The sequence below is a fragment of the Marmota monax genome, unplaced genomic scaffold (assembly GCF_021218885.2).
Source record: "Marmota monax isolate L192 unplaced genomic scaffold, Marmota_monax_Labrador192_F-V1.1 WCK01_AAM20220418_F8-fsc00012, whole genome shotgun sequence".
NCBI classification, from domain to species: Eukaryota; Metazoa; Chordata; class Mammalia; order Rodentia; family Sciuridae; genus Marmota; species Marmota monax.
Window position 1 is genome coordinate 14,031,133 of NW_026695227.1, and position 25,891 is coordinate 14,057,023.

General features: G+C 36.1%; 1 protein-coding gene across 4 annotated transcripts in view; it reads right to left on the reverse strand.

The window, feature by feature from the left end:
- The window catches only part of Itpr2 (inositol 1,4,5-trisphosphate receptor type 2), a 518,501-nt gene that overhangs the window by 411,752 nt on the left and 80,858 nt on the right, over positions 1-25,891 (reverse strand). For 2 of the 4 annotated variants that reach the window (XM_058576367.1, XM_058576366.1), the window contains exons 3-6: positions 5,013-5,111; positions 4,632-4,715; positions 4,035-4,181; positions 960-1,055 (exon numbers count right to left, since the gene is read on the reverse strand). In XM_058576367.1, the coding sequence (XP_058432350.1) occupies positions 960-1,055; positions 4,035-4,181; positions 4,632-4,715; positions 5,013-5,111 (426 nt within the window). Of the gene's footprint in view, positions 1-959; positions 1,056-4,034; positions 4,182-4,631; positions 4,716-5,012; positions 5,112-9,327; positions 9,384-10,330; positions 10,490-12,811; positions 12,899-13,652; positions 13,769-25,891 lie in introns of those variants that run through there. The other 2 variants (XM_046435433.2, XM_058576368.1) reach the window with 2 other exon arrangements.

Sequence of the window (25,891 nt, forward strand, 5' to 3'; positions counted from 1 at the left end):
TAGATAGTGCAAAGGGGAGGGAGGGAAAGGGAGGGAGCATAGGGGTAGAAAAGAGGTGGAATGCAATGGTCATCATTACTCTAAGTACATGTGTGAAGACACAAAAGATATGACTCTTCTTAACCAGAGATATGAAAAAATGTGCTCTATATGTGTAATATGAATTGTAATGCATTCTGTTGTCATATATAACAAATTAAATTTTTTAAAAAGACTAATTTAAAAAATAAGAACATTGTATCAAAATATCACCATAGAAACATAGAAGCTAATTTTAGAATAAATGAATATGAAAAAAATTATTTTTTAAAAAGTCCTTCATATGTTTTTACTATTCTTATTGACAGTTTTAGGACAGTTCAGTGAATCGAGAACAAACCCTTTCCTCTCCAAAGGTTTGAACAATAAAAACCACCTACTGGTGAAAGAGTGGCCACTGAATGTAAACCTGACATTCTGTGGGTCACATACACATCAACAACGAACTGATCATGCCTCTAATACAGATACTCTGAAAGACTGAAACTAAATAGAAAATTTTAGACCATATCACATACATATGCAAGTCAGATACCTTGTTTCAGCTGACCTTACAATAAGATCAACTGCAAAGTTTTTTCATTGTTACTTTTTTAAAAATATTTATTTTTTAGTTGTCACTGGACACAATATCTTTATTTCATTTTTATATGGTGCTAAGGTTCGAACCCAGTGTCTCACATGTGCTAAGCGAGCACTCTACCACTGAGCCACAACCCCAGCCCCTTCATTGTTACTTTCATTTTTATTTTAAGAATTTGACTATTATCTACATTTTTAAAAAATAATTTATATGCCAACCCAGAATATTACAGGCAATAATCAAATCTATATAACAACTATCCCTTTTCGAGAAACCAATTGCCTATTTCTCTATTTCAGAGTTAGTGACTTATTTGCACTATATCCCATAATCTTACCTCTGCAGCTAAATAGTTCCCAGTTGCAAGATGTTTAAATCTGAACAAGCTGTTCCACTGTCCTGCACCTCCACGGCATGGGTCATGGTGAACCACCTACAAAGACAGTAATTACAATAATATCAAATAGTATTCATGTTCCTGCAAACAAATGCCAAGAGTTTATGCAGAGTGCCCTCCTGTTAATACTGACCTGTAAAATCTAATACACGTTTTCATGAGAGTATGATGTGGCAGGCCAACAAAATTCTTTATAAGTGAGCAAAAGAGATAGACTAACGGTTGTTAACTCACTATGCATGCATGAGGTATATGCCTTCCATCTGCAAATACTGCCTCATTCCATAAGGCATATTTCCAGAACAAAAACTGGGCCAATCCAAACCCAAGACTGTGGTTCTCCCCCATCTCTTATTCCATAGATGGTAGTAAAAACCTTACTATAGGCCAGGTACCCTTCAAGACAATAAAGGCAGGGCAATGGAAATGACTACATATTTCATTCTAATGGAGAAGATAAAATTAGAAAACAAAGAAATAAATAAGATTTGAAAAGGAAGGAGACAGAGTGCATGGTGGAGTAACTAGGAAATGCTAATTTCTATATAGCAATCCACATGGGTTACTCGGAGATGACATGGGAGCTGAAACTTGAAGAAAGAGAACAAGACAGTCATGCAGAGACTGACGAGATCATTCCAGGCAAAGGGAACCCCAAATGCTAAGGCTTGCATTAGCAGAGAGCCCAGATGCTTCTCTATATCAGGGGAAAGAAACCTTGCCTGGCAAGGTTATGGGCATTTCCATGAGAATGGAAAGTAGAGGAAGATAGTAGCAGAAAGGTTCCTCTTTTAGTGACAGTAGTCTCCTAAAGGGTGGGTGCTTGGGGACAGCATAGCATGTGAGAACAGGCCTGCAGGCTCAGAGGAGGGTGGCTTTCAGTCATGCTAGATCTTCAATAAGTCCATGTCCCCCATACCAGTTTTCCTCCTCCAGCCCTTCCAATACTGTCAGATCTAATTCCTATATTAAATACCTCTTTGCATGAAATGCCTGATCCTCATGCTGACAGAGCATGAGGCCCAGGCTTCCTGAGGAAACCCAGCTGTTACAGCATACAATAGAGAAGCACCCTGAGCCTGCATCATTCAAACCTCTTCCACAAAAACACATTGGTAATACTTCAGCACATGACTATTCTAAAAAGCTTTTGCATCAAGTTATCTGAAAGGTCCAATTATTTAATGAATTCATGATGGAGAAGGGAGCTTAAATGTAATAAAGACATTATCTCAAAGCTCTTAAATAACTTATTCACTCTCCATCTGACTGTTCAATGTGTCACAGAAATTCCAACTACACCTTTGCTGGAGAGGGTTTCATGGCTGTGGTGCAGTTTCAGCAAAAGTCATGCAACTAAAGAGATGGCAGAGTTTTCAAAACTCTTTGTAACAGAGTTGGAACCAAATATTAAATAAGCAGGGAACTCACTATACTTCATGAATAAAGTTTTTAAATAGTACCTCACAGTGTTTCTATCTTGATGATTTTTTTTTAATTTTGGGAATACAATAAGAAATCAGCAGTGTACAAATTCATGCTTTATTTATTTATTTATTTGGGGGGTTGCCTGTTACTATTCAGCCTTACCCTGAAGAGGGAGGCAGCCTCTGGCAAAAGTCTCATGCAGCCTCCTGTGCTGTTGGCTTTGGTGATGGTGTTTTTCCCACACCTTCTCAGTTCTGTCACCTGGTGATAGCTACAGTCACCAAAGTCTTTCTAAATACCAGACACTAAAGGTGTGCCTCAACAAGTCGGGGATTTCAAGACAGGAGAAGTGTTTTGTCATACCTTTTCATCTCTATTCTAACCCATGTCATAACATCAAGAATTCTTTGGGTGTTAGCTACATTTATTAATAAGGCACAGCTCATTTGCATAAATATCATACTTCCTCATTTTGGTTCAAGTTTCTGTAATAGGCCTTGTTACACCCTACTGGTGGTTATTTCCCTCTATTTCTTTTATCATGTACAAATAAGTTTGTTCTGTTTTTTTACTTCTCCTACTAGTTATTAATCAAAGTCTCACAATTACCTTTGCTCTTTCATTTTCCTAAACTTGTAGGGAATGACTTCAGATCCTCTTCTACCGCTTCTCTCTAACCCAGGATGTAAATGGGTTTATCAAAGATAGATATAAATATCATATCTTCTAGAGTAGTCATTTGCATGTTGAAATACATATCATTTTATTATAAAGTATTTTCTTTTTGTTTCTTCTTTATATTAAAATGGAGTATTATATTTGTTTTCAATCGTGAGAACTTGTATATTTCATTTAGGGCACTATGGGAAGCACTACAAAATATGGGCTTTAAAAGGAGGTGGGGGGGGGGAAGGAGGTAGGAGATGGGTTTGAAATAGTTGAGAACCACTGCTATAGGCATACATGTCCATTAAATCAAGATGCAATTTATCAGCTGTTGCCTTGTTCACAAGTGGTTATGTATCTTTTTTCCTCCACTGTATAGAAAGATAAGTCAAAGAAAAAACCCATATCTTACATTTCTAATTACTCTAACATCCTGCCACATTTAATAAATACTTTCTAAAGAGTGAAAAAATTCTCAACAGTGAGTCTCTTGATTCCAATAGAAATGGCATCCCCAGAATAAACACTGTTCTCATCAGTGACAGCCTAGTTCTGATATCTATCTTCATTGAAAGTGAATCATCCTGCTCCATCTTCACTCCATGGCCCTTTCTGGCCAATCAGCCTTGACAGTGTTTCACAATGGACTTTTAAAAACCAAAATCAAATATATGGCCTTATTAAATGTGTGTTTGTATATAAGAGAGAGAATGAAAGACACTTCAGAGAAGACAGGAGAAAGACACAGAATCCTTTCAGATCCATCACAGCAATGAAGGGGTATGAGTTGGCTCACAAAAAAATTATTGTTTTATGAGTACATTATAAATGATGCCTATAATGATAAAACAACCTACTGGAGCTTACTTTTTTATCTAAATATTTATTCAAAGTAAGAAAAAAATCTATATAATCACACACCTCTATTTCCCAGAGTGCTTTAGAACTAGTAGCAGAAGTCGCTGACTGACGCAAGGTGGTACGAAGGAAAATGTGCTGTTTCTTCTCATATTCATCACAAGTCAGAAACTTCTCTTGCTCTGCATGAAACAGTCTAACAACATCACCCTAGAAAAAACAGATCAAGAAACAATGCATTCCAACAACTGTCTGAATTATTTTTTATTTCCTTTTAGATATATATGACAATAGTATGTATTTTGTCTGAATTATTTTTAATAAAAATAATAAACAGTTTAATTTTAGTTACTGAAGTTAGTTACACTGTTAAGTTTCTCTAGAAGTTATATTGTTGTGGCACCTATACTCTCAACTATAGAATTTCTCATTATCCCTGAAAAACAAGAGGTTCTTTTTGGTTCTGATACTCAGGGACCTTCTGTCAGCTACTTGGCTTTGAATGATTATTTACACATTTAAAATACTGGTGGGGAGTAACTCAATAAAACATTCATAGTATTAAGATTTGTGGTCACATTGTAAATTATGAGTGCAGAGGTTCTTTAGTAAGACTATCTTCATTTCTTCCAGCAAATGTTCAATGCAGCACATACTTACTCCTTTTAACACATCCTCTCGATAGGAACTAAATTTCATGAATAAAGTGATTTTCCAGCTTGTGTTACAATTAACAGCATTCACCTATTAATGAAGAAATATCGAGTTATAAGACTACAGATTCCATTCTATAAAGAAATCATTATTTCAACTAGTAAAAGAAGAAAAAGACAACTTTGGACAATTGAAGTATGTACCTCAATAAAAATTTCATCAAAGGACCATCTAAAATTAGCTAGTCAGCGTCTACATGTACGTTAGAAATATTAGTTGGCCTTACTAGGATTATGCTCATGAAAACAATGAAGGACACTACGTGACTTTTTCTCTCTCTCCCACCTAAGAAAACCAACAATCGCTGTCCTTAGCTAGGGAACTCACCTCCTTACAGCCTGGGTTATCGAGAAGCTCTATGCTGCTGGCATGCAGTGGCTGTCCTGCGTTCACAGGCATCAAAACAACTTTATCTCCTACGACAATCTAGAAATCAGAAAGAAATTGCAATTGAGACATTGCATGGATCTTTAGTCCTATATCTGAACTTAAAAATAACTGCACAGGAGTTCTCATTGTTGACCTGACAACTGGTCCTTTTATCCTCCACACAAATTTTAGATCAATTCTTGTTACCTCTGAAGTAAAATAGCTTCTAATAAATGATCATGTAATCATGCCCCATAGTACCGATCAGTCTGGACTCACAACACCAGAACAAATCTTTTTATTATCAGTCTCATTTCAGATGGAGTTTTCTGGAAGTCCATAATCAGCTCATTGTTCCTCCCCACAAGGTCTTACACCACAAGCACAGCAAATAGAGAGTAAAAGCAACTGCCACAATGAAACCAATCTGCATATATATTAAAATCACTCCAAGTTCAAGCAAAATATGTTATATATTTGTATTATCTCTGTAAAGGGACACAAGTCTGGCAAATTTGATCTTCCCATAATCTCAGAAATTTATTAAATATTTTAATATCATCTGGATTCAGGAAATACAAGTTGAGGTATGACTTACAAAAATATGCTTTTTGTTTGGGCTTGGCATCTAATTCCCTCTTATCTTAAACATCCTAAATTAATATTACTTAAGCCTGGTACTCCTTTTAACATCAAAACTAAAATTGGTTGTGGGAAAAGTTCTCCAGAAGTAAACCTAAGCTGATTTTTTAATTTATGCTATCATAGCAATGTCTACTTTATATTCAAATATTTTTATCTGTAACTCAAATTGTAGGGAATTAAAGTTACCCTTTCTTAATAAAAATAATGAGCAGTTAATTTTAGTTGTTAAAGTTAGTTACACCCCTAAATTTCTTTAAAAGATGTAATACTGTGGCACCTACACTCTCAATTACAGACTTTCTCATCATCTCCAAATGAAAACCAAAAGCTTCCTTTGGTATATTTTATACCAATTAGTTTAATAGATAACTGAAAAACAAATTAGGGTTCAAAACTTCTCCATGTATCTTAAACCAAAACTTTAAGGAACATCAATTTCATATTTTCAATATCAGATAACCTCATATGGATTATATAAAGGAGTCTATATTCACACATGGTACTATTGTTACAAAATATATTTGGAGATTCAGATATGATAAAGAATCCCCAAACCAATCAAACAATGTGAAGCTGTACTTTGTTTTGTGGAAATAACTCCAACTATTTACTGGATTGGCCTCTATTCATTATCCTACCTTTCAAGTCCATAGTAAGTCAGAAGTTGTGACTCTCAAAGACTCATCATAGAAACTCTTCATACAGAGATAAGGAGAAATCATCATGAAATAGTATTAAGTGCAGATATGAAGGGGAAGAGCAAGGCACATATCATGGTATCTTTTGGAGGGGGGGGTAAGGGAGTGGACAGATGGGAGAAAGGGTAAGAGTGATTCTTCACAGTCTTATATGATTTTCTACTATTTAATCATGAAATGATACCTCTTAAAAATTAAATCAGAAACAAAAATATATAAAAATCAATATTCCTAAGCATATTTCCACTACTCTCCTCTCCTAAACACACACACACACACACACACACACACACACACGATATTGAAGCTCCTTCCCATGACACAAAGGCAGCTTCAGGTCATAGAGCCACACAGAGGCCCAAGTACTCATCCACACTAAAAATTACTGGGTGCTTGATTCCACATTTTACCAGTGCTACATCTGAGCATCCAATTTAAAAAAAAAAAAACAGGTTTTATTACTATTTCATTCTCATCCGTCCCATGTAAATATGAGCCAGTAAGTTGCTAAACATTATGATATATTTGAGCTATGTTCTGACAACTCAATATTTTGGGTTACATCTATATTGTACATTGCTCTGAGTCTTACGATTTTACCATATTCATCTATAAGCTTTGGGTCAATTCATATGTTATATTTACTTCAAAACACCACCATAAAGTCTTCCATATTTTTTTTTTAATTTTTAGTTGTAGATGGACACAATACCTTTATTTTATTTATGCATATGTGCTGCGGATTGAACCCAGGGCCCCACGCATGTGAGGCAAATACTCTATCACTGAGCCACAACCCCAGCCCCAAGTCTTCTATATTTTTAAGACACCAGTCATACAGCCAAAATGTTTCTTAATGTCTATGAATCAGTTTCCAAGGGTTATGAACACAGTACTGAAAATTATAATCTAACATTAATTCACTAACTTCCAGGCCCTCAGTCTTGTTGACAATGGTTACCTTGAATAGCTGAATAACACTTGCAAATGAAATCAACAAAATGCCAATCATGTGAAATAAAAAAGAATAGTAAGAGGTGCCAGGAAGAACACAGATATGTAAGAAATAGTCCCTATTCTCAGGAAATTCACACCTAATTAGAAAACTTGGCAAATATGGAACATGGTAACATTAGCAGAAGAGTGCCACTTGGGGCCTGATCCACTGAAGGGGCCAGAAACTTTCTGGGGAATTGCATATTTAGTACAGAACTTGAGAGTGAAGTCATTTTAGGCCACATCCTAGGATTAGCCATCATATTCCCTCTACAGCATGAACATCTTTTTTTAAACATTGTAATTCCGAAAGCACTTCTGTGGATTCTATATAACAGCCATGTAAGATCAAGCTGGGATTTTGCTGAAAATAAAGAGCAATATAATGCCATTTGCAGTCACTCTCCTTCTGAAGTGGCACCTGGTATGGTGAAAAGAATATCACAACAGGAATCAAAACACCAGAGTTCTAGTTCCACCTCTGCTAGAAATTCAAGGTATGTAACTTTTTAAAACAGCAAAATCTACTTGATAGATGGAAAGAGTCTCTTTCCCCAAGAATTGAAATTTTCTTTCCATTTAAAGAATATCTAGCCTTTTCACAGTTTCACTATCTACCAATAAAGTGAAGAACCCCAGTCTTCCTACATCAAAATTGAAAATGAAAAATTAACTATTCAATCAGGAGACAATAAATAAAAATGAAATATTTATGTTCTCTGTTCATAGTTGTCCTCAATGACTTTTTAACCGTTTGACAGCAAGCAAGGGCTTTCTATACAGTGAAAGTTGGATCCATGTGTCAAAACCATCCTTCCCACATCCTTAAACATGTATTACAAAGGTACACGTAAGTGGAGGGACCACTGATTTTTGAGGATATGAGCACCTTTCTCCCCTGACTATCATCACTTCATTCTTGCATTTGGTTGTGTCGAAGAACATCTTGTTAGACACACACAGCCTAAATTAATACTTAACTAATTGCTAAATAGTAAATTATAATTTTAAAGTCCTCTAAACATTGCAATTTCTTCATCTTAATAGGCTTTTAGAGAAAAAAAAATCAGGAGTAATAGAAATGACAGAATTTGCAATCGCCTTCAACAAAACAGTAAGGTTATATTTTAGAAAAACACTACCTCTTCCAAAGAAAGAAAATAAGGGTTACAGTACAACTATTTATGTGACCAATATAGGGCTGTGGGTGTGCTTAGGTTTTCACAGCAACCTTAATCATACACAAAAGCTATACAGTGGTGAGCAAAAACAGTGAGCTATTTCAGCAAAAAGCAAAGTGGAAGGTTGTTTCAGCCATGCTATAGGGAGCACATCGAGATAAGGACACTTTTATATTGCACTTAACAATTACATTGTCCATTTTCACCAAAATGGAGCATTTTGAGTGGTAGGTTTTGTTTTGTTTTTCTAGTACAACTAATTATTTGAAATAGTTCATTACATTCAACTCTCTATTGACTCTGTAAAGTGATTTGGAAGCAGGTAAAGAAATACAGAGAATGAATAAACAGTGAATTAATATAATCCATGCATCACCTAAAGGCTCAAATTTATCCAATCATTTTACCACATTCTTTCAGAGTTTGAGCTCAGCTTTTGTTTGTTTTGATGTTTAATTTTCATGGAACACCTATAGACAGGGACATTACTCAGTGGTGGGAGCAGGTAGTGGGTGCCAGGCGGACAAGCAGGACAAGAAATGGTATCAAAAGCATGGGTCTTTCACAAACCTGTCATCAGCCCCTGAATAATTGAGAGTTGATTGTAATTAACTACTAAAATTAAAATGTATCATGCTCAGAGTACACTGCTTGATGCCAAAAGAAAAAGAATACAACTTATTTTTTAAGGAATCCAACACAAGGTTCAAAGTGCATTCCATTCCTGCATGCCATGCTTCTCCCAAACCTTACCTAAGGAAGATATCACCAGATAACTTATTAACCCAAATAAATCATGAAGTTGCATCCTGTGGAATTGAAATCATACTTTAAAATTCGCTAGAAAAGTAGATTCACAATAAAAGGCAGACATTTCTAAGTCTAGAAATACCCAAAACACATTAAAAATGTAAACAACATATTGATGGAGAAAACTCTTTGCATAATTACATTTTATATTGCTTTGAATTCATATTGTCAAATTTTTGAAAATCTCCACAAAACCACCTGGCCCAACATGGGTAGGGCGTTCTATTTATGAAAGTTATTTGGTGTTCACTGTCAATCAGCATTTATTAAGCATCTCCCAAGTGTGAGAAACTCTCACAATATTTTATATATTACATGCACAAAAAAATCAAACTATTGATCCTAATGAATCATTTCATGTAATTTTTCTCTATAAAAGAGCAGAAAATATTTTGGCAATTACTATAATTTATGTAACAATATGTACATAGTCCACAACTAATTATAAACATAGCTGTCATCAGTAAGTAGGTGGTAAACCTACAGCTCCTCATATATCCCACATCTACTATAACACGACTGTAAGAAGCTGCTATGGAGCCAATACATTATTGCTGTGACTCATGGTGTTGTTACTCTATTGGTTCAAAGGGCAGACTCTGTATCTTAAACACAGTTTTTTTTACTGCAACCATGTTCCCTCCTGCAAACAGGCAAGAGAATATACTCTGAAAACTACCCAGTAACATTAAGGTTGCTTATGTTCTTTCATGCAAACTCTAACTGGAAGGTGATTTTAAATTAATTTGAATTCTGACTTTATGACTTCTGAGCACAGTCTGTACTATAAATACATGCATTTAGCCTAGTAAGACACTAACACGAAAATATGTTGGTTGAAAATTATCCTTTCTTTGTGTCTTTTAGAGTTTGTCCCTTTGTCCCTTATTAAGAACTGCTTCATCTATGAACTCACTGTTTCCCCCTTAATTTTATATTTACATACATTGTCACCCTCACTTCTCAGCTTCCAGAAGGGATGAATATAAAACCAAGACCCTTCATTTCCTGCAGCATCCAAGGACACACGCATGGCATTCTTCTCCAGTAAAGCTGGTAATCTCTTGTTGACAGTTAAATATTTGTTGCTTTTTATATGCAGTAGCTGTAGGGGAAAGACAAGCAGTTACCACCTTTATCCCTTTGTCTCCCCTTTAATTGTATTTGTGCATTATACATATATCATATACCCATATAACATGACTTGAGGCAGAAGCTAAACAAAGGACCTGTTTTCAGACTCCACGACCATCTTTCCAAGTCGATCTTCTTTGTCTCCTCCCCACCTCCACCCCCAATCTGCTTCATAATGAGGTGAGTATGTGCGCAACATAAACCAGAAGACACTCTGAATGTTTATTTTTTCATCTAGCGTAAATAATAGAATAAATCCAGGTTTTCCAAAGGAGATCTGGAGGTCCCCGAAACCATATCCTTTCTCAAAGCCTGCATAGCTACAAAAAAGAAAAAGAATATACTAAAGAAAAACTAAGACACTGGAACAATGTTTCAAGCTACTCGGTATCACCCCGGCCCAGGGACAGCCTAACTCTTCCTCAGTGAGGAGGGCTGCGCATCTTAAACAGGCTCTGCAACTCCACAGAACCAGCCTCTTCTCACAGGAGTGTAGAGGCTCCATTCTCAGATATTTTGGATTCCATGAAGAAAACATTTCCAAAAATGTAATAATAGGAAAACCAAAACAAAATAGGTTTCCCATCTATTATTACAATTGTTTTGAAAAACAACAGTCATTTTAGTGCCTACAATATAAAAAGGGAGTGATCTCAAAATAAAAGAAAGGTCTTCAATTGAAAAAAAAAAAAATAACCAGATCTTTGAAAAGCTCTCTATTATACCCTTGGTTATTGGAAACCCTCGTGGGCCAACCGCATTCTTCTTCTGGGTTCCACCGCATTAAAGCCATGGTTCAGCCCCTAACCGAGCAGGCAAACATTTTCACTTCAAGTACTTGACAAGGAACACTTAAGTACTTGCTAGACTTAACACCAATCAAAAATCTGTGCAGAGAAACTATTTATGGAGGATTGCCCAAGGGACATCAGTCTACCCATGCCAAGAGTATCATGTTATCTTTCATCAGATTTAGTCATACATGCAGGAAGCTGCAGACCCAGGTTCTCTCATCTTGTCTCCTCAGAGAATTGCTTTGCCCTGTACTCTGTTTTTTTGCCATTGTCCAAAAGCAAAATATCAGGGGGATGTTACTTTTAAAAACAGGTTTATGAAGTACTCCCTCATTGTGGTATTTGCTATAAGGAAGTTGTTAAGGATATTGTTTACTAAATAAAACAGTATCCTCTTTATGAGCACTCATAGGAGAAATACTTCCTTGCTCTTATTTCTGGGAATGGTTTCCAGTCTGGACCTCTGTTTGGCTGTATGTTATGGGCCTCCAATGCTAATGCTATAGTATAGGAAGCTTCCCTTATGGATAAGCAGGCAGCAAAAAAGGCTTCAGGACAAAGTTTATCAGACTTTACCACATGGTTTTCATAAGCAAGTCTCACCCTAACTTCAGCTTGCTCATGCAGTCATTATTTTCCCTTTAACCCAACTGCCTTAACTATTTGCCTTTTATCTTGTTATGTGTTATGTATTTTGGAAAATGTCTTACACTCTTTTTTGGAACAAGGTGGGGCATTTATTTAAAAAGCTAAAAAGATCCAAATGAAGCACAGGAAAGGAATGCAGCTGAGATAAATCAGAGTGTGCATATTAATTGAAGTAGAAAATCTTCTAATAACATTCAAAGAGGATTTCCATCTAAAAGTACAATTCAAAATTTTTCCTTTCTCTATAAAAGATAAATATAAAGACCCTGATGTCAAACAGTAACCCCATGAATCTAAAGGACTACTTCTTACAGGCCTTTAGAAATCCTTTCCTCAGGAAAAGAAACTCTATTCCCTTTTTTATTATAATTATGTTATTGTATTTTTGTACCTTTATTTTATTTATTTATTTATTTATATGTGGTGCTGAGGATCAAACCCAGTGCCTTACACATGCTAGGCAAGGAATCTACCACTGAGATATAGCCCCAGTCCCTACCTTATTCCTTTTTATACATACACCTAGATACAATCACTTCTTTATGTGCATACATCAGACTTATTCTTTTTTTCCCCCTTGATAGTGTTGGGGATTGAGCCGAGGGCCTCACTAAAAGTAGGCAAACTCTATAACCACTGTGCCACTGAGCTATGCACCTATCCCAGGATTATTTTTAGATGTACAGAATCGTGCACTGATTACTAACTGAATACATCACAACATTTGTAATTCTCACTGAAGAACAAACTGTTATATTTCCAGATTTTCATTTGGCATTCCAACCCAAATGAATAATTTGGATAATTGCCCATAAAATATCCGCCTCTTTTAAGAAAAAGTAGAGACTTACTTGTATAACATTACTGTATTTCACAATTTCTCCCAACAGTTTCTTATTCTCTGATTCATTTTGTTTTTGTTCCAGTTCTGCAGCATGCTATAAAAATGATTATCAAATATTCAGTGTGGAAACAGAGTCAACAGAGTAAAATAATTAACAAAGAAATGATTTTTTTAGTAAAAAGTATATAACCAGAAATACAATTGGCTGGTTGCTTAGAGTTTGGGGACAGGGAGAGAAAGAGAGCAATAATTAAACAAGTGATTGTAATATAATGTGATAACTTCTCAACTCATGCTGAAATGTAGCCAAAAATGTCTTGGGTTACTTTTATGTTGGAAATTTCAGGAAAACATTTTGGTCTTATAAAATTGCTTTAAGAATGAATATTTCTAGAAATACCAACCAGGATAGAAGGTCAATTACAAAAGTCTCAAAGTATAGTTTTTAATTCTGAAAATAGTAGGAATTTTATTTTCTATGTTCTATGAAATTTAAACTCAGCAAAACCAGAAACAATGATCTTTAAATTGTTTTGCCAATTTACAAATTACATACTAAGTCAAGTAAAATATACCTGAACTTAATATTCCTACAGAGATTCTGAACTGGTTTTCAGTTTAATGTGAAGCTTTGAATTAGTCTGGCACACCCTAAAAAAAATGGCAGCTTGTATTACCAGAAAACAAGTGGTCACACCCTATAACTTAAAACTGCCCTACACTTTTCAATGTGTATCTGAAATCTCTGTGTATTGGGTGAAATCACAAAGCTAGAAAGCTGTGAATACATCTTTTGTTATTGCTGCTCTAGTCCAGCCTGAGCAAGACACATGCAGCCTGGCCCTTACCTGTAGTTTCTTGAGCAAGGCGGCCTCTGTGTGGTTCCCCTGTTTGGCTTGCTTGGCTTTCCAATACTGCTTCTGGGCAGAATATCGATTCATAGGGCACACCTTGAAAAGGCAGTCTATGACAAACCAACAAACAAAACACTGTAACTAAGGCTGCTGGCATTTCTTAGACTTCCTTCATTGCCTAGTTTTGGGGTCTTGGAATTTCTAAGTCAAAAGAACGTTCAAAAGTCATATAACCCACCCTCTAGCTATTAGATTTCTCCTATAACATCCTTTTCAAATAATTATACTTAGCTAAAATAAACCCTTCTTCATTAGTTTAAGTTTTTAAAAAATATTATAGCCAGTGTGATTTGTAAAGAAATAAAACCAATATAATTATTATACTTTTTTATTTATTTATTTTTATGTGGTGCTGAGGATCGAACCCAGGGCCTTGCACATGGGAGGCGACCACTCTACTGCTGAGCCATAACCCCAGCCCCTACTTAGCATTTTTAATTGTGATGGGGGACCTAGTCTTAGTGGATAGTATGAGATCAGTGTCTTATCTGACCCAACACAATTAATACTTATTTATGGTAGGTATTTTGACAGTCAAAGCTACACAGAAAACAGAAACAATCACAGCTGATCATTATAGTCATCCATTTCCCAAGTTTCTGAATACCTTGAATGAACATGGTATGGACACCTCAGAGACAATGGGATATGATGGAAGCATAAAGCAAAACAGAACAAATACATAACAACACCAAGATTATAGTCCTAATACTGCTCCCAAATATCAAGATAGGAAACCATAGTTGAATATTGTGCCCATGATATCTCTAAGTCAAAAAGCAGAGGTGGGGCTGAGGAAAGTGAAGTTGGCCAAATGTAAAGCCTCAGATTGCGAAATCCCTTTCCATTTTAGGGCCTTGGATTTATGGTCCCCCTCAACAGTCTCCCCATAGGTAACACCTGATTTTACACTACAGTAAATAACCAATCTGCTTCTGTGTGGGAACTAAGACCACAGGACTGTCTGGGCTGATAGATGGGAAACATAGGGCGAGACAGTCTTCTGCAAAAAGACTTCTCCTGGTGGTGGTGGGGTACATGTGGGTTTAATTTTCTCTCTCTGCCTCCTTTAGAACACATTTTTTTTAAATAAAAAAATCTACATGTCTTGGGATGGTCACATATTTTGTCTTAATTCTAAATTTGCTGCATAATAAAAGTATTAATAATACCTGCCACACCTAATTCACAGGGCTGCTGAGATGCACAAAAGGATAATCTGTGTGAAAGTTCTCTGCGAACTCTGAAGCCCTATTATAAATGTAAAGTATTATTATTAACATTGCCTCATTCTTCCAGTAATAGCCTCACTAAGATGAAAAGATGACTAAATCCTTACTGAGCTCTCAGCAAAAGTGGATTTCCTGGAGTACACCTGAACCTGCACCAAGAGTGCCCAATTAATGACAAGGTGTTCGATCCTGGGACATACGATGCCACAGAGTGTTTTGTATGAAGTCCTCGAAGTCTCTCAAATAGAATGGCAATGAGCATTACCTCCCCATGACCTTGTAATATCATTTAAACTTTGCAGATACAATCCCTAACACCAGTTCAGTCACAGCCTTTGACAAGCCCACTTTTCTCCTGCATGAGGGAATTCAGCTGTATCAGATCCAACAATCTCTCCATCTTCCTCACCCTGCTTCTAAAACTAGCTGTCTCGTATTCCTTGGTCTGCTCCTTCTCTAAAATTAGAGGTGTATATATGCTGAGAAAGTGCTTTTAGGGGCTTCTCCATTAGAAATCATCTCAGTGTCACCTTTTTAATTAGGTAACAACCTCTTTAACATTTGAAGACGCAAGAATTTTTTTTTTTTTAAAAGAGAGGTTTGCCTCATAATAAGTACCAAAAGTGCAAATAAAAAAGGAAGGAATTTGAGTCGAATATGTTAAAAGTTTAACCTTCAGACCTTAGGCCAACAATCTTGCAGAAATACAGTTCGGGATACTTAGTAATGCAACAAGACATGACATGTTAGGTCTGGCAATAGTGTAAGAACAATGGCTTAGAATGGGTACTTTTTTTTTCTTTTAACAGCCATGAAAGGAAACTAAGCCACCCAGAAATTTTACTTCAGCCTGATTTCAAATGCCAGGGTTAGAGAAGAGATATGAAAGCCCTTCACAGGGTGCAGAGCAGGAACTTGGCTGTGAGTCAAAGAACTAGCCTTTCCACTTGATGCCATGTACACCTACCTGCAGGGCACCATCTACACTCCACTTCATCTAAACAGTGTTGAAACATTTTGCTTTGTAGCTAAAAAGCACTTCCTAAAACACTTGAATCTGAGGTCGTTTCTGCCCCAACCTGGAAACTGACTTTAGCACTCCATTCTAGGCTATTACACGTAAGGCTGGGTCAGGCCAGCAAGTTCCTCTGGGCATGGTGGGAAAAAAAACTTGCTTTTTCGCTTCTCCACCCTCCTAAAGATGTCTTAAGATTTAAATGAGGCAACGCATATTAAACCATCAGCAAATGGCTGTCATAAGGCAGACATTCAACAAATGGCTCTTTCATGGTAGCTTGTAAAATTACCTCATGCTGATTACAAGGAACATGGTTGCCAAGGGTTTTATTACCTCCACGTGGAGGAAGCTGGGAATGGAAAGGCTCTAGGACTTCTCTTTTTTTTGCAGCAAAGATCCATGATGACAATGATTTCTGGGACAAAGGGCAAGCTGGGACTCTCCCAGTGATAAAATGGAAAGTGGTAAGAAAATTCTCCCTAGGGTAAGGAACAGGCAGACAAGAGACCACTTCCTACTAGCAATTAGAATTCAGAGTTGTTCATGGGAGTGGTATGCATTCATTAGCCAAATTCATAGTGGTAACTCTGTTTTTGATTTTCAGCTTCTCCAAGAAATGCATCCTAAAATACGATGCTTATATAAAACTCTTTATGTTTAGAAGTGTCAAAAAGGCATGTGTTTTTCTATTAAAAATAGAAATTTCAGACCAAACATCTACTTCCCTTGCCTAAGGGAAGGTAACTAAAGAGGAAAATATGCTTTAGAATGCTACAAAGGCCAAGGAGAATTTATTGCATGTGTTAGCAAACATTAAAATTAATCACAACACGATTGGCAACCATGAAAACTGCAATATAACTTTCTCTAGCCAATAGTCAGCTATTTTACTACTGAAGAGGAAGATAAATGGTCTTTCATAGTTACAGGCTTGTAGAATACTAAAATGCTAGCACTTGAAGGGCCCTCAGATAAAATCCAACCTGGAAATAAAGAGGCAAAAACTCAAAGAGTGAGCTGCCTAGGTCTTTCCTGATAGAATCTCTAGAGTGAAATAAAGAATACATATGAACAAGTTGAACCACATACAGGATACTGGAAATGCCCTCACAAGTGACTGCCTAGTTGCCTTGGCTTTCCATTACAGGTGTTTCTGAAAAACACTTGGGATTACCAATTAATAAGGTAAAAGGTTAATTTTGGCTCACAGTTTCAGAGGTCTCAGACCATGGTCACTTGGCCCTGTCACTTTGGATCTGAGTTGTGGCAGAACATCACAGAGAAGAACATGTGGTGGAGCAAAGCTGTCACCTTATGGCAGCTGAGAAGAGAGCAGGAGGAAAGGGTCAGGGGTTCCAATATCCCCTCCAAGGTTAGAACTCCAATGACCTAACTTCCTTCCCCTAGGCCCCACATCCTAAAGGTTCCACCACCTCCCAATAATGTCTCAGGCTGGGGACCAAACCTTCAACAAGTAGGCCTTTGGAGGACATTCAACATCTTAAGAAGACATTAATGCCACACTTAGTTTGCTGAATACGTCAACTACTATGAAGCACTTTATAAACTATAAAGAGTACTGTATAGTGACAATTAAAATCATTTCCTCTTCACAACACCCTTGAAAGTTAACCAGATTATCTCCATGTTACAGAAGACTAAGAATTAAGTCCACAAAGTTGGTCAGGAATTGAGCTGCAATTAGAACAGAGAGCCTCTGAACCCAATTCAATGTGTCACTGCTAGTCAAAGGTACCATTTGGAAGACAGGTTTTCACAATGAGGCAAACTCTGGCTCATGATAAATACCATTCATAATTCTACATATACACCTTGAGGCCATTGAGAACAAATCTAAACCAGCTTCTACCCAGTGGCCCTAAATCCCCAGACAGCATCCTTCTGACCTATTTTAACTTGGATTTGATTAGCATAGCAGGATCTCCTCAGAAAGCACCATTCTTATTATATATACTACCAACACCTCTTTCCCATAATAGAAGTGTTTGGCCAATTGCAGATTGAATTCTTAAGGTATTAACTAAAGCACTTGTTAATGTATTCAGCAAGTTTGGAAAGTGGAAAATATACTGGCCAGACAGTTATGTCTCAATTCTCATCCTACCACAGTCATACACATAACACAACTTCTAGAGAAATACTATGAAGTTAAATATATACATGTGTAATAGCTACAATATTAAAAAGAAACTAGTAGTTTTTATGGGAAATTTGTTACATATATATATATTACCATATAAATGCCAAAACATCAATAAGAATGCTATAAAATATTAGTCTCAAAGAGAAAAATTATCTGATTCAAACATTAATGAGTAAATACTCAAGAACAAATGAAACTTTATCTTTTACTTCATCTGGAATAGGGAAGAAAAATAAAATTCAAATGCATTAAGGCTAATTTACATTGTTATCAAGGTTTAAGTTTCAGCATTAATCAAACCATTATACTAGACATAAATGGAACTTGCTCCCAGAAAATTATAATGTATAATTTTTCAATTAACTTTCCCATTCTCAGTGTCCTATGTTAACACTGATAATCAAAAAAAGTATAATGAGCACACTGACTCGGAAATCAAAATGCAAGTTTCTAAATTCCATTACATAGGGCTGGGATTGTGGCTTAGCGATAGAGCGCTCTACCGCTCGCCTAGCATGGGCGGGACCCGGGTTCGATCCTCAGCAACACATACAAATAAAGGCATTGTGTTGTGTCCATCTACACCTAAAAAATAAATGTTTTAAAAAAATTCCATTACACAGATATCAAATCCAAAAGAAAGGAATTTATACATCCATACAAATACATAGACACATACTTAATGTATATGTACTTATATTAAAATATGTATTTCCATAGTACCTCCTATATCTCAGGGAGCATGGTTTTCACGTGTGTGTCTATCTCATTTAATTCTTCTACAAACCCTTGAGGTAAGCATTAGTTTTATAAGTGAGGAATGAGAAACAAGATGTTTTAGAGCTCAATCCTAAAATCTCAAATTTTTAGACTTACTCCTGATCAATCTGTTTCCAAATTCCATCTTCATAATGTTATAGAGAACACTCTATGTTTGTTGAATTAAAACTTTAAAAATTAGGCCTAGGTATATTTGCTGAAATTAAAACACATAACATGATAGTCTTAGCCTTTCCTGGCTTCAAATTCTGAGAGATGCTGCGATTTCCTACAAGTACTCAAAATTACATCAGAAAGAGTCCATCTGAACATCTTTATGAATATGGTAGAAGTGGTACAAAAGCAAGATAGAAACACCCAAGAAATTATATGGCCTCAAGCCCTCCACTTAGAAAACAATAATTTTCTAATAGATGAACAATTAAACTGTTAATACAGGTAAATTAACTTTCTAGAGATAGGCTTGTTTCTTCATATCAATTTAAGCATGGCAATCATAACTCCTGGACTAAATATTTGAATTTAAAAAGTCTATTCCAGGGGGTTGGGGTTGTAGCTCAGTAAGTAGAGCACCTGCCTAGCATGTGTGAGGCACTGGGTTCGAATCTGAGCACCACATATAAATAAATAAAGGTACATTGACAACTAAAAATATATTCTAAAAAAGTCTAGCACAGGCTATTTTATGCAAGTAACAGTTATGTAATTTAAATACTTGGATTGAAGACTGTGTGCTATTCATTGTTCCAGGACTGAATTAATTGCTGTTCTCATATAGGAGACCCAAAACAATTCAGTTTGTTATGCTAGTCCTGTGAGCCAAAATTTATGCCTAAGAACAAAAATATCATGGAGTCCTGTTCCTGACCGTTATTTTAGATTCATGCCCAAGTAAGTCTAGTTTTCTACTGATCATTACCACCATAAAGCATCTATACATAACTTAGGAGTCAATGGACAACAACTTCAGAACAGAGTTTTACAAACTAACTGTGCAAGCCAGGTTAGAAATAAGTTTATTTGGTCTCAATATGCCCTTTTTCAATGGAATGTAGAGGAACTAAATGACACAAGAAAGGAAAAGAAAGGTAAATGGAAATTGCAAGTAGCAGGTACTTTCTCAAGAAACTTATTTCTGGTGTGTGTGTATGAGAGAGAGAGAGAGAGAGAGAGAGAGAGAGAGAGAGAGAGAGAGAGACGCGCATGCACACACACACACACACACATGCATACTGGATTACAGTGTAAGATACATTTCCTTCAAAGAATTCCAATAATAAGTATTTAGAAGTTGCTGTTCTAGAAGATAACACATGTGCAAAGGTTAGTGAACTTGAAATTTATGTGAAAAAAAATAGAATAAATGCATAGACCCTGTTGACAAGAGGCAAGGACAAGAGCCAAGACTAAGAGAACTTTTCTTTGCAATATGAGTGACTTGTGAAATACATAAAAACTATCTTTTTATTAACTGACCTGTCAAATTTGTATACAGGCAATTTTAGTGGAGGAAGATGCCCATTTAAAAAAGATCCTCCTCTTTTTTCTCCCCACTCAGGTTGACTTCAGCCTTTCCTACAGCACCTATCTATCAGCTGGTATCTTTCATAGTCAACAAGTATTGGATGTAACTCTATTTTCAGTGCCTATTATTTGATATCTGGAAGATGTTCAAAACCTGTTTGCAAAAGAAAATTCTTGCCAAATTGCCTGAGAAATAATCATGAGATATCAATACTTTCTGCTCTAAAAATTTTTAGTCTTTCTTTTCTCCTATTAAAATAGAAATAACTGAGAGAGGATTTCTAAGATGTTTATTTCAATTTCCCCCTTAGACCTTGAGAGCTCCACGAGGGTGAGGTGGACTGGTACAAAGGATCTGGGGTAGGCACCTTTTAAACTACCAACAATGAGAAGAACGTTGTTCATCAAATTTTCAGATGATGTAGACTGGGAAGAATAGTTAATTCGAAAGATAAAAATCTACATTTTTAAAATAATCTCCACAGGACAAACATCAATTCAATTATACTTTATACAAACATGAATATAAATATGAAATTTAGAAAAAAAATCAACTACTTAAGTACATGATAGAGGGGAAACACCAGGGCTATTAGCAATTAACATAAAAACTCTTTTGAAAAGGCTTTATAATCTCAGGCTTCAGTTCAACTTAATATAATTAAAGTGACTGCTATGATTTAGATATGGTTTGTCTTCCAAGGGTTTGTGTATTGTGAGCTTGGCCCCCAATGTGGCCTGTAAAGAGGTGGTGGGTCCTTTAAGAGGTGGGGCTTAGTGGGAGATAAGTAGATCACTAGTGATTGTTATGGTTTAGACATGATGTAGCCTCCAAAAGTTCATGTGTGAGACAATACAACAAAGTTTAGAGGTAAAATGACTGGGTTATAAAAGCCTTAATCCAATCATTGAATTAATACCCTGAGAGGGATTCATTTGGTGGTAATTGAAGGTGGGTAGAGTGTGGCTGGAGGATATAGGTCATTGGGGGGCATGCCTTTGGGGTATGTATTTTGTTTCTGGCAAGTGGAATCTGTCTCCCTCTCCCTCTCCTTCTCCCTCTCCCTGTACCTCTGCCTCTGCCTCTCTCCTTCTTTGTGTGGTATCCTGAGCCACTTTCCTCTGCCACACTCCTCCACTATGAGGTCTGGCCTCATCTCTGGCCCCAAGGAATGAAGTGACCATCTATGGACTGATACCTCTGAAATCATGAGCCCCAAAATAAACTTTTCCTCCTGTAATTGTTCTTGTCAGGTCTTTTGTTCCCAGTAGCAAAAACAGCTGACTGAAACAGGGATGCTGCCCTTGAAAGGGATTAAGGTAGTTCTCCTGGAACCTTGGTTAGTTCTCCAGAGAGGGTTGCTATAAAAGAGCAAGAATAGTCCCTCTCCATCACTCTCTGGCTTCCAGTCTCCCATATTAGATCTCCCTCTCACAATGACTCCCACCATGATGCCATCTGCCATGATGTAGTACAGCCAAGGGGGCCCTCACCAGAGCCAAGCAGATGTTGGTGCCATCCTCTTGAACCTCCAAAACTGTGAGCTACATAAACTCACTGATTTACAAATATCCAACCTCGTATTTTTATAGCAATATAAAACTAAGAAATACAGTGAGCACACATCCCTATGTACCCATACTATTTCTGGTTTATGTCTGTGGCCTGAGGTTGACAAATAATCATAACCCTTTCTACCCTTAAAAGTGTCCTGGTTTTGACAATAATTATATGCTCACTCCAAAATAATATATGAGCCTTGTGTTATAATGGCTTAAAAGCTGATGCCACCACTTTAGGCTGGTTAATAGAACAATGCGATCTCAACCAGAACAAGAAACACACCTAGATAACTGGGTTCAATTGTGCATGGCATATTTTAAGCAGCATCTTAACAAATTAGTCTGTATCCAGAGTTGGACAAACCAGAAAGAAAAATGTCAGGGTTTTTTTGAAGAACAGTAGTAGGAACTAGGAAATGTTGCATGGCAGAGATAAAACAATTCGATAACATTACTTCATATTGCTGAAAGTCTACAAGTAAAACAGGAAAATTCTTTTCCCTATATTAATTCAGGAAAAAAAAAACAATTTTACTTCAAACTAAGAGAAAACTTAGCAACAACTGGAGGAAAATCCAAGAAAAATATTACTAAAAAATAAACTTTTGTTCATCATGTTGTGATGAAGGCAGATGAGAAATGGTGCCGAAGGGGTCTTACATCAGGAAGGAGGTTTCTTCCAAATTCGCTTTTTTTTTTTTAATGAGAATTGTAGCAGAGGTGATGGGCATGAAAGGGGCAGAGTTCATGTCCTCCATGTACATAAAATTTCAGAACTTCTCACCTGCCTCAGCTGTATTTATCAAACTGTGGTTTGGTTTGACATCTCAGCATTACAGAAACCAGGAAATCCCTGTCCTGGACCCTTCAAGTTTTCTACTACTAAATGTCTGTCAGTACCAGGTTAAAATGCTCACAGTTCATGCACTTTGTAAATAAGCATTATTATTACTTCCAACTTTACATTCCAGATGAGCAAATACAGTTGTGTTTATATCTTGGAGTTTCAGAAGCATGACGCTTTGTGGTATTTTGCCACTTAAGTATTTTAGTTTGGTAAGATGTGCCCAAATTAAAAGAACATGAACAGAGAGCAAAAAGTGAAAGGCATGAAAACCAGGAAACACCTCTTTCCCCCAACACACACACACACACACACACACAAATAGCATTATAATGTTTAATAACTAAGTACAACGTGTCAAGCACAATGAAAGCTTTACATAGATACATCGATCTCCAAAAATAATTTTGAGACAGACATGGTTATCACTCCCATCATACAGACAGTGAAATTAGTATCTTAATGGTGCGGTTCTGTCCAAGGTCACAGAGCTAGCAAGTGGTAGAGCTAGGATTCACATACAAACAAGTTGACTTCAGAGCTATGCTATTATACAGTACAGATGGAAAGGATACAACCCAGATATGTTGTATGTTTGGAAGGTGGAGCAGTGAAATATTGAAGAATTAAAATATGGAAGGAAAGGAGGGACTTCCAGGAAGCAGGGTGGACACAGAAGTAGGCAAAGGAGAGATAAGATAACAGAGTAGCTGAGACAGTGGGTGAGATGTGGGAACTACAGGAACAGCTGTGGCATTTTCTTCTTGCATTTTTTGTCTTCCTTTTATTCTTTTTTCTTTATTATTTTTTCCTCCATAACTTTAAATTTTTGTTCTCTTCCACCATTCCTTAGGCTCTTCCTTTCATTACTACCTCTTTGTGGTTTTGCCACTTTTTCTGTTTTTCTTTATCATTTTCTTCCTTTTACAATCTTAGTTCACTCTGTCTCCAGTATTTCCTTGATTTGTTCTCTGAACTTTCTCTTTTCTTTTTTCTCTCCCTTTCCTGATTATAAACTCCCCCCCTCAAAAAAATGTATTCTTATTTTCTTTGGATAAGATTATAGCTTTTATCTTTCAAATAAAACCATAAATGATTTGGATATTTTCTTGACCAAACTCAATTTAAAATTAAGTTTCAAAGGCAAACATATATACCTAACAGAGGACTTGCATCCAGAAAAGTACTGATATAGCTCGATGACAGAAGACACAGTCCAACAAGACCTGAACAACCATCTCATGGAAAAATGATACATGGATTGCTTTAGCTATTTGGGGTCTTTTATTTTTCCAAATGAATTTCATGATTGCTTTTTCTAATTCTATGAAGAATGTCATTGGGATTTTAATAGGAATTGTGTCAAATCTGTATAACAGTTTTGATAATATGGCCATTTTGACAATATTAATTCTGCCTATCCAGGAGCAATGGGAGGTCTTCCCATTTTCTAAGGTCTTCTTCAATTTCTTTCTTTAGTGTTCTGTAGTTTTCACTGTAGAGGTCTTTCACCTCTTTAGTCATTTGATTCCCCAGTAATTTTTTTTTGAGGTTATTGTGAATGGGGTAGTTTTCCTAATTTCTTTTTCAGTAAATTCATCACTGATGTATAGGAACACATTTTCAAAAGAAGCCAATCCCAAAAAACCAAAGCCAAATGTTTTCTCTGATATGCAGATGCTAATTCACAATTAAGGCAGGGTTGGGGGAGAACATAGTTACTTTAGATTAGGTAGAGGGAAGTGAAGGGAGGGGAGTGGGGGGACAGGGGTAGGGAAAATAGTAGAATGAATTTCACATTAGTACCCTATGTACATATGACTACACAACTGGTGGGATTCTACATCGTGTACAATCAGAAGAATGAGAAATTATACTCCATTTATGTGTAATGTATCAAAGTGCATTCTACTGTTATGTATAACGAATTAGAACAAATAAAAAAAAAGATAAGCAACAGGAAAAAATGATATATGGATAGCCAACAAGAAATGAAATGATACTCAGTGTCATTATCAGTAGAAAAATGAAATTAAAGCACTTGTGTACTGTTACACAACCAACAGAATGGCCAAAATCAAAAGAATGACAAAGCCATGTGTGGATGAAGATCTGAAATAGCTGCGACCCTCAGACATTGGTGGTATAAATACAGAATGGTACAGCTACTTGGGAAAACATTTTGGTAGTTTCTTAAAAAGGTAAAAATACACTTACATTACCCACTAATCCCAATCTAAGATATGGACCCAAGAAAACTAAAACTTACATATATATGTATGTGAAAAAAAAAATATATATATATATATATATGTGTGTGTGTATATATATATGTATGTGTATATATATATGTATATGTATAGATATAGATATATGCACACACACACACACACATATATATATATATATATATATATATATATATATATATATACACAAAACCTTGTATGCAGATGTTCATCAGCATTCTTCATAACAGCCAAAAGAGCAGGTGAGGGAAACAACCTGAATATCTGATTTCAAATGTAGTAGTATATCCAAACAATAGAATACCACTTGGCCAAAAAGAAAAGGAACAACACGAATAAGTCTTAAAACTTAAAAAGAAGCCAGACACAGACTATATACCATACAATGCCATTTATATGGAATTCTTAAAAAGGTGAAACTATAGCATCCAATAAAAAAAAGTCAGTGTTACCTGGAACTTGTGAATAGGAAGAAACAGTTTGGATCAATGGAAAAGTGATTATAGTGTAGAGTGCATCACTATATGTACTTACTAAAACTTGTTGAATTAATCACTTAAAATAAGTGGATTTTATAGTATATAAATTATTGTACAATTAAACTGAGAAGTCATTGCCATATTTGTACATGGCCCTCAATTGCTTACATATTTTTGGATTCTTAAGATAAAAGATAATATTTAAAGACATAAGAAGAATCTGTTTCAGTTGTGTGGCTGAGGTTTGGGGATATGGGAAGGGAAATACAGGGTGACTTTTTTTGCTACATCACAGGATCAAGCTGACTTCCCTAGTGTGG